This window comes from Pseudorasbora parva, chromosome 25 (genome assembly GCF_024679245.1).
Source record: "Pseudorasbora parva isolate DD20220531a chromosome 25, ASM2467924v1, whole genome shotgun sequence".
NCBI lineage: Eukaryota > Metazoa > Chordata > Actinopteri > Cypriniformes > Gobionidae > Pseudorasbora > Pseudorasbora parva.
In genome coordinates this window covers 19067460-19077438 of record NC_090196.1, presented here as the reverse complement: position 1 = coordinate 19077438, position 9979 = coordinate 19067460, and the positions used below count along the sequence as shown (strand labels likewise).

The 9979-nt window shown below is 37.8% G+C and overlaps 1 protein-coding gene across 5 annotated transcripts in view; it reads right to left on the bottom strand.

Moving 5' to 3' along the window:
- Positions 1–3499: 3499 nt before the first annotated feature.
- Positions 3500–9979, bottom strand: part of si:ch211-269c21.2 (carbohydrate sulfotransferase 8) — a 78290-nt gene continuing 71810 nt past the window's right edge. For all 5 annotated transcript variants that reach the window (XM_067436440.1, XM_067436437.1, XM_067436439.1 and 2 more), the window contains 2 exons: positions 7828–7868; positions 3500–6886 (listed from right to left, as the gene is read on the bottom strand). In XM_067436440.1, coding sequence (XP_067292541.1) covers positions 5819–6886; positions 7828–7868 — 1109 coding nt within the window. In that variant the 3' untranslated portion in view covers positions 3500–5818. The remainder of the gene's footprint in view (positions 6887–7827; positions 7869–9979) is intronic.

Sequence of the window (9979 nt, the reverse complement as noted above, 5' to 3'; positions counted from 1 at the left end):
TCAACATAATAGCCCACATTCTCGAGTGAAAACACAGCAAAGCAAATCTGTTTGTATACAGGAATATGTTGCAAACTATTTGGACTTAACAGACGATTTTTTTCTCGCCTTTGGCTGAAATTAGTTTCCCACATCAGACGAGCAGCAGGAAGACAAGATATTTTTGTTCAATTAAAGGAACAAGCCCGGAGTTAGTTCAATTACTTGACGCTGGAGGAAGATGTAAATTTAAAGATTTAAATAGCTTAGAATGTTGCCTCGAGCGCCTGCACTTCATTTCCTTAATTTACAGAGAGATGAGGGGAGTAATGGTTATCCCAATGATGTGCATCACGCCAACAAACTATATATCTGAGTAACATTTACTATCCCTGGTCTAACAGTTGAGCCTGAGTTAAATAAATCAGCCCGAAGAAAGAAAAACAAAAGCGCCCTTATCAACATAGCAGCTAAATCTAAAACTTTCTCAATTCACATGGACTAATTTAGTCTCAGTGATCCGTTATACTTTATTAACATTAATATTAACATTGTTAATTCATAACCACTAATAGTATTTAAATTATAGTACAGTTGAAATGATGTAGCTTTTTTATGTAGGCAACCTATGCATTTCTACGTGATAAATTATTACACACTTGAGTCACTTTTTGCCAAGAGAGACAATTGTAATACCTGTGCAACATTCATAAATGCGTAAATCAATCTACATATTTTCTTTTGCAAGTCGCTTGCAGTTGATAACCGTGTCCCTCGTTGAACCACAGCGCCATCTGCCGGTCATGACTCACAACAGCACTTCAACATTCTCACCTTCTCACCTGAAAACAACTTGCAACATTTTTTGATGCTGTTGCATTTTGTCGACACTTCTTTTGGTAATTAGATTTTTCAGAGTCTTTTTGTAATAACTTAATTTCTACAAGTTAGTTCAGAGCTTATTCTGTTGCCTCCAGGTCCTTCCATTCCAAAAACCCAATCATACAGAGAAACTAATTTTTCTCTTTTCAGCACCCCCACCCTCCTTTTTAAATATGATTTTGGTGCTGAAGAAAGAAAAATGAAGATTTTCTTTGTTCTGTCTTCCACGTGACAAATGGTAGCTGATTTGATGTGCCCTTTGAGTCTGTAGATTGTGAGAGAACAGGATGTCAAAGCCCCAGGCCCTGGGAGATAAGGAGGGGGTAACGAGGGGGTGGAGCTAAAAAGCCGCAGTTGCTCCAGGCGGCAGAGGACTTATTGGAGTGGGAGGACAAGATGTAAAGATCAACACCAGTTTTGACTGCTGCTTTTGTTCCCAATGCTGGGGCAACGTTACAGAAAATATATAGGCCTATATTCTAAAACAATAATTTGACAAATTTCACAAGTTGCTCAAATGAAGCTAGGGAGGATAAGATGTTCAGCAATGCATGGACTTAATAAATATGTGTAACTATTTTTTCATACCTGTACCTATATGTTGCTGCACAATCAGCCTATAGCAACTAGACGAACAATGCAATATGACATTGTTATTAACAGTTTATGTTCTGAGGTCATTACTGTAAGTTGATAACTGAGACGCAAGATTGCGAGATTTGCGTTTGTATGAGAGGCCGCGGAGTGATACGAGAGATGTGAAAGTATCCTCAGTTTTAGTTAAACGGGTCAGAGTTTTGACATACAGCATGGATTATGGGGAAATATTGGTGCCCCATGATGTTATTTTAAAGTTTCCTAATTTAGTTTTTTTTGTCAATGTTTAATTTTCTCATACATTGCACAACACTACAAATGTTCAATTACTCAAACGACTCGATGGATGAATTTACAATCTCTGTAAATCCCTCGTTTCCGCGAGCCTACCCTGCTCTGATTGGTCAGATGGCCCAGTTAGTTGTGATTGTACAGCGCACGTCGGAAGCATACGGCCATTAGCTACTATAAGGATAGTTCACCAAAAAATGAATATTTGATGTTTACCCCCAGGGCATCCAAGAACTAGGTGTGTTTGTTTCTTCAGTAAAACACAGAAGAAGATTTTAAACTCCAACCATTGCTCGAATAATGCATGTCAATGGGATGTTTTCGATGAGCCACTAGTAAAAAACGCATATACATACGAATACATATTAAACCCTGTGGCGACAAATTTATGTCTTAAGACATGAAAAAACAATTGGTTTCTGCAAGAAACTGAACAGTATTTATGGTATTATTTTTACGTTTTATCAGACGAATCTTATCTAATATTCCCAATGCCAAGGTCAAAACAACGGTGCCTCATACCGATCTAATGATGATTATATATGATTATATACCTTACTAATGAGGATTATATATATATATATATATATATATATATATATATATATATATATATATATATATATATATATATATATATGCGATTGCACTGGGTTTTGACCTTCTTCAGCGGAAGTAATGGCATTGGGAATATTAGATGAGATTCATCTGCTATGAGGTAAAAAAAAATACTGTTCGGTTTCTCGCAGAAACCGATAATTTTGTGTCTTAAGACATCAATGTGCCGCTGCACGAGCCACAGGGTTTAATATGGATTCGTATGTATATGTGCTTTTTACTCTTACAGTGGCTCTCATAGAAATACACACCATTTACATGCATTATACGAGCAACGGTTGGAGTTAAAAAATGTAATTTGTGCAGGCCTACTATTGAAGAAACAAACACACCTTCATCTTGGATGCCCTGGGGGTAAGCAGATAAACATCACATTTTCATTTTTTGGGTGAACTAACCCTTTAACCCCAGCTTCTCTGCAATTAATGCACACACTGTGAAGACAGTACCGAGGGCGTCGGTTTTACAAATAGACAGTAAAAAAATGTCAATATGAATGCTTGAATCTGATTGGCTGATGAACGTTCTGAGGTGTGCAATTATTTTCTGGGAAACGCACCGGGAACATAGTTCCAGGCAGCTCTCATGACTGTTTTACAGTTCTATATCACTTTGCATAGTTAACAGTATAACGGAATATACATAAACAGTAAAAATTGAATTTACAGGACAAAAAAAAAAAAAAAAAAAACACAAAGCAACTTGAAATTTTTTCACTAGCGATCTAACAATGCTGTTTAGAGACTCTCTCTCTCTCTCTCTCTCTCTCTCTCTCTCTCTCTCTTTCTAATAACTTAATTATTAACTGGAGTAGAATGATATCAATGGCTAAAGCCTCCGTTAACAGCTTTAAAATTATGTTCGGGAACCAGCAAAAGAGCCATTGGATAAGACGTGGAAAAAATAGTCCTACTCACAATAGCGATTTAAGTACAAAAACCGGACGAATCCCTTTAAATATATAATCGGATCGATGTCTTGAGGTGTAACCGTAGTATAAGCGGAAAAATTGACGACGGGCCGTTGAATTATTAGAAAAGTAATGCACACATTATTTTTATAATAATTCAATGGCCCGTCGTCAATTATTCCTCACTTAATGCTATTATCTAATCAACCAATCACAGGGCAGTTGCTTCAATGCATTTAGGGTTGTGGTCCTGGCCAAGACAATCTCCTGAACTCCAAACTGAATGTCAGAATGGGAAAGAAAGGTGATTTAAGCAATTTTGAGCGTGGCATGGGGGTTTGTGCCAGACTGGCCGGTCTGAGTATTTCACAATCTGCTCAGTTACTGGGATTTTCACGCACAACCATTTCTAGGGTTTACAAAGAATGGTGTGAAAAGGAAAAAAAACATCCAGTATGCAGCAGTCCTGTGGACGAAAATACCTTGTTGATGCTAGAGGTCAGAGGAGAATGAGCAAACTGATTCAAGCTGATAGAAGAGCAACTTTGACTGAAATAACCACTCGTTACAATCGAGGTATGCCACAACACGCACAACCTTGAGGCGGATGGGCTACAACAGCCGAAGACCCCACCGGGTACTACTCATCTCCACTACAAATGGGGAAAAGAGGCTACAATTTGCACAAGCTCACCAAAATGGGACAGTTGAAGACTGGAAAAATGTTGCCTGGTCTGATGAGTCTTGATTTCTGTTGAGACATTCAGATGGTAGAGTCAGAATTTGGCGTAAACAGAATGAGAACATGGATCCATCATGGCTTGTTACCACTGGTGGTGGTGGTGTAATGGTGTGGGGGATGTTTTCTTGGCACACTTTAGGCCCCTTAGTACCAATTGGGCATCGCTTAAATGCCACAGACTACCTGAGCATTGTTTCTGACCATGTCCATCCTTTTATGACCACCATGTACCCATCCTCTGATCGCTACTTCCAGCGGGATAATGCACCATGTCACAAAGCTTGAATCATTTCAAATTGGTTTCTTGAACATGACAATGAGTTCACTGTACTAAAATGGCCCCCACAGTCACCAGATCTCAACCCAATATAGCATATTTCAAATGTAGTAGAACAGAATCGTGCCCTGGATGTGCATCTCACAAATCTCCATCAACTGCAAGATGCTATCCTATCAATATGGGCCATCATTTCTAAAGAATGCTTTCAGCACCTTGTTGAATCAATGCCACGTAGAATTAAGGCAGTTCTGAAGTATGGTGTTCCTAATAATCCTTTAGTTCAATGTATACGAATGAAATGGCTTCTGGAATGAGAAAAAAAAATCTAGGGTGGGATTATAGGAAGTTGGGTGTTGCTTACTAAATTGAGGCAATTTGCAGTCATAGTTGGAGAATAATTATGGTGTGCTCACGCCATGTCATAATTACAAACCCTTTTAGAACTCATTATCACAACTTGTAAATTAGGAATTTTCAGAGATTTCCGACTTGTACCACCCGACCGTTACAGATTCAAATTGGCATTGATAGCGTTGCCATGCGCATAATCCTGAGTCTGACAACAGATCAGAATAGAATGGATGGTCGTACAGATTCCTGTACACTAGGAGACTAGAAATGACGTCATTATAATAATAAAAAAGGGAATAATGCATGTTAGTTAGATCTAACTAACATTAAAATATGGTGCGAACATTTATTGATGTACAGAAAAGGTCATAATATGAGAAATGTGAAAGTAAGGCAGAGGTGCAGCAGGTCATGCTCTAATACATGACATACTGTAGACAAATTGTTCTTATACGTTCATTAAAAATTTAGATGTTATCATTACCAGATGTACGATACCAAATCCAGCAACAATGTCACATTGTTGAGAATGTTTTGGCATGTTACATTGAATAAAGTGATACTCAAAGCTGGACTAGTGCTATACCCTAACTCTTAATGAATAAAATTATGATGAATTTGAGTCTTCTAATTCTATTCTAGTCTAGGCAGTCTGAGAAAACATGACACACTGAGTCAAATCACACACACAACATGTGTTAAAGGGATAGTTCACCCCAAAATTAAATTTTTTCTCATTTACTCACCTTCATGTCATTCCAAACTGGGTTTCTCACCTTATTCTGTGGGGAAAAAAACAAAGTCAATGATGTCCAATGTTGTTTTGGATCCCATTGACGTTTTAATTTTATTTACAAAAACAGCAGAATCATTCTTAAAAATATTTTCCTTTTTCTTCTTACAGGTTTGGAATGACATAAGGCTCAGTAATTTTCATTTTGGGGTGAGCTAACCCTTAAAGGGGTTCTTACTAAATAGAATTAAATTGGTTTGGTAAATCACAAGATAAACGCAAGGACCAGCCTGCAGATATAAATATAGAGTGTGATTAATATTTAACATTACAATTTGTTAACAAATAAACATTTTAAAGTAATAAAATAACCTCACCAAGACAAAATACTAACATCAGGCCAACAGAAATTTCATCAATTAACTGTAAAATGCCTCAGTATAAATCTTTAAACGGTTTGGAGTAGTTGAACATCAGATAATCCATGTAGTAAAAGTCATATGCCCTTTGTTTCTCTGTCACATTTAGCTGTCCAAAATATCTCTTTGTGATTTCCGAAGATGTCCTTTCTGCATTAGGGTTCCTGTCTTTAAAACTAGGGAATGTTAAATTGCTAGGAGCACCGATTCTTCTCAAAAGGAAATTGGCTTCTTCCTCCAGAGTCTCAAATTTCCCAATGAAATCATAGTCTAGCAGGCAGGGGCTGCAGAGATGTCCAACGGGCTCCCAGTGGATATCCATGCCAACCGGCCGATGCACGTCTAACAAATACTGGATGAACTCCTTGAAGGTCACACCCGCTCCTGTGCGTAAGGCATACTGCGTCGCATTGCTGCGGTATCTTGAGATGATAGGTTTCCCGAACACTGGGTGGTAGTATGAGTTAGGACTCTCGAACTTGTCCCGAAAAGCAGACACTAGCCTTTCGAAAGGTTCCCTCAGGAACAGGACTTTGGTGTAGGTCTTCAGACGCCGGATGATGCCCTTTTGATTGAACGAGTCTAAACGTTTGAGGTGATTCCCATAATGCACCTCGTCATGTTGGATCTCGCCTGTGGAAGAAGCGAGGCCTTGAAGCACCATGAGCACCCTCTTCCAGTTGGAGCAGCCCGCCTTGGGCACCTCGCAGTAGAGGAGTTTGTGCTTGTCCTCCACAAAGATACGGGACACGTGCATGCGGGTTATAGTCTGTTTAGGGGTTCCGCTTGTGTATTTGGCACAGACCTCCCTCATAAGACTCAGACGGGAGCTCTGCGCCTGAGTCATTCGTCTAATGCGGCCAGGAGGGTCAGAGTTGGGCTGCTGGACAAGTGGACCGCTCTTAAGGAGGAGTTTACGGTGGCTCTTTGTGACGTGGGACGCAGGGATGTCTCTGGGGTTGATGAGCGAAGAACGTTGGACCCATGGGAAGACTGGAAGCTGCACTGGTTGCACAGGTCTGGGAAAGTTGTCTTCTGTTGGATCAGACCGTCTTTCATTGTCAAGGCAATAAGGACAATGTTCCTGAAAGAAAGAATAAGAGTACAGTCAGTAACAATAATTGTGCTTCTTCAACTTCAGTTGTGTGCTTAATTGAATTCAATGTGCTCTTGTAGTGTACTTTATATCCTAAAAGTTTATTTTTTTTAAAACTGTTTTTAGAGATAATATAATATTAATAAAATAAAAGGACACTTAAGTGAACTTCAAAATGGTTTAATTTCATTACTATTTCTCAAGACGCTTAAGTACATTTTTAAAATTACAATTTGCAATAATGTCAGATTAAAAGATACGCTAAATCATTGTGTTTTAATAATCAAATTGTTTCATTTATTTGTTTTTGGGGGAGGGATTAATGTTACAGGGGTTGATTTCTATAAAAAAAAAAGTTGTTTTACGATGTTCCTATTAAAACTGATTTCGCAAAGATTTTTGCCTTACCCTGGTCCCAGACCCAGATTTTTAATCTTAAATTAGGAAAATACAGCATAAAACTGTGCAAAAAAAGTGTAAAAATATTATTTAATTGGCTTTATTTAGGACATACAAATACAAGATTTGAAATTAGTCCAAGTGAGGAAAAGAAGTATTGCCATTTTATTACAAAAAATGTTATTTCCACACACAATATTCTGTCAAACACAAAACATAATTTGAGATGTGGTGGAAAGAACAATGACTTTCAGTCAGTTCTTTGCTGGATATTGTTAAATAAGCAAATTGAATTAAATAAACTAGTGAGAGTGAAAGGTGTATTTTAATGTTTAAAAAAAATACATCAACACAGTAAAGAACTAATTCATGGGCTCCGTAAGCATTTACAAGAGAAGGTTGTGGTTTTGAAGTTGTCTCTCCAAATGCAGCCACCAAGTGGTGCTAGCACACAGTAATTCCAGTGCACATGACGTGAAGCAGGCACTTGTGAAAAACCTTGCGATATTGACTCATACCAATAAGCTTACCTTTCTTATGGCCTGCACTTGGGAGAATATGACCTTTGCACCTGAGGGAAACGAAAGAGAGGGAATGTTAGGATGACATTTCAGGCTTATCCATTTTTACAATCCATGTACCATGAAAGTGAACTTTTGTGTTCAGGAATTTTCAACGAGCTGCTTATATTCAAAGCGCAACCACTGAGAAGTTGAAACCGTGTTGTGCTGAGCATATGGCCCAGTGAAATGTTGTCCTTGCTTTAGTTTTTTCTCGTACAAAGACGAAGCGAAGAGAAAGGGCGGGCGGACAGAGGGAGGTTGACTCCTGTGGCCGACTGCTAATGTTTACGTGCCATTGCTTGCAGCAGCTCCAGATGGTCTCCCAGCAGCCTGACAAACATCATCTTGACATCAAAGGTTATTGTGTATGAACGGAGGTGTGTGTCAAAAGATATTCAGACAGATATTGGTTAGTATTCACCATGGGAAAAGTCTGCAGTCCAAAGTGTAGGCCTTCTTAATGGGGAATGAGATTCGAAGCTGAGTCATACTGAATCAGACTTTGCAGCTCTGGCAGAGATGTCTCAATGATTTGACACTGACCTATGAAAGGGCAGAGAATAGCATCGATTAGATGCCAAAGCCATGACACTTTTCCTTGATAGATTCATTGCAGGCGGAGGCCTGACTCGGGTTTGAGAGCTACAGCAGGTTATTTACAGGCCAGGAGAAGGGGATGGGGAGACAACTGTCCTTCCCAGGGACACTTTTACTTAATCTGTTAATACATTAAATCAAAACTTACTGTAAACAATTCAATGATGCATATTATTCCAAAGAAAAACTGTCTTTATAGTTTACACACAGTTCACAGAGAGAGAGAGAGAGAAAAAACCCAGCAACGACTAAAGATATCTGGATTCTATAATTGCAGGTACACCTGGTGTACAGTCATTTTTTCCTGCTTTTTTTAATGGTTGTATTTCTAATTATTTAAATAATTTGTTACTCATTGTCATGGATCACAAGATGTTAGAGGCCATAAAAACTTAATATTTTCTGTAAAACTGTGTCTTATATTTCTTGTTGTCTGAATTAGTCAGTGTATTTTTGTATAATCAAAATATTTTATTTAACTTTTCTTATGGTAGTATTTTAGATTTTTTTTCTATAAAAGTCCAAAATAATAATTCCTAATTCTACAACATTAAATTGTTTAAAAATAGCTTTTATCTTATCAAATGTGTCCATGAGTCTTGCATCAATTTTGTTACTGTATTATACTTTTCCTTTAAATTGGTGGAATTATCTCCCATAACTATATAAGATACAGGAAATGATGTCACTTTCCCTCACTGATCAGATCTGAAGCACTGAACGGTATGTGCTCTCTCTGAGAAAATATTTAAATGCAAAGTTATTTTTTAAAACGTCAAAATTGTCCACAATATCAAAAGGAAAACAGAATTTATCACTTGTCACACAGTGGGTTGTTTAAACGTCTTTTAATCATGATTTCATTAGTGCCATGTGCTCTTAGCATTTATGCTAGCAGGTGGAGTTTTTGGATAAAAAGTTTAAAGTTGTCAATCCTGTTACCGTCAAACTCTGTTACCAATGTTATGTCTGTAACACAAGTTGACAAACAATACTACAAAGACATTTTTCGTTAAAAGTAAAAAAGGAAGTAAGTCGTCTTTGGCATTTATTAACATTGATTATGTTTTCAATAAGACACTGGAAAGAAGTCTTTTTACTTAACTTTATATAATACAAAACATATATCCAATTATAGAATCACTCACACTCATGGTTTAAAGCTACTGTGTGATATTTTCCCCATCTAGTGGTGATGGGGTATATGACCATCCAGTGAATATTAGTTTCAGTTCCTCTCAATTCTGATTTCGTTTTAGCTCCTACGGTGGCCGATTTAGTCCAAGATTAAAATGGCAATCCCCCTCTTCACATTCCACACGGTGCCATCGAGTGTTAAAATGCAAAAGGCGAAGCTTGAATTTACGGGTATGTCCCTCTTTAGCTAATGTGGAGGGGCAACATGGCGACCAGCATTCGAACCCCTCACCCGTATGTATTTTCAATGGCATATTATACATTTACGAGAATACTTTATTACTTTAAAGAAGTAAATATACATTAATGCGCACATATATTTTTG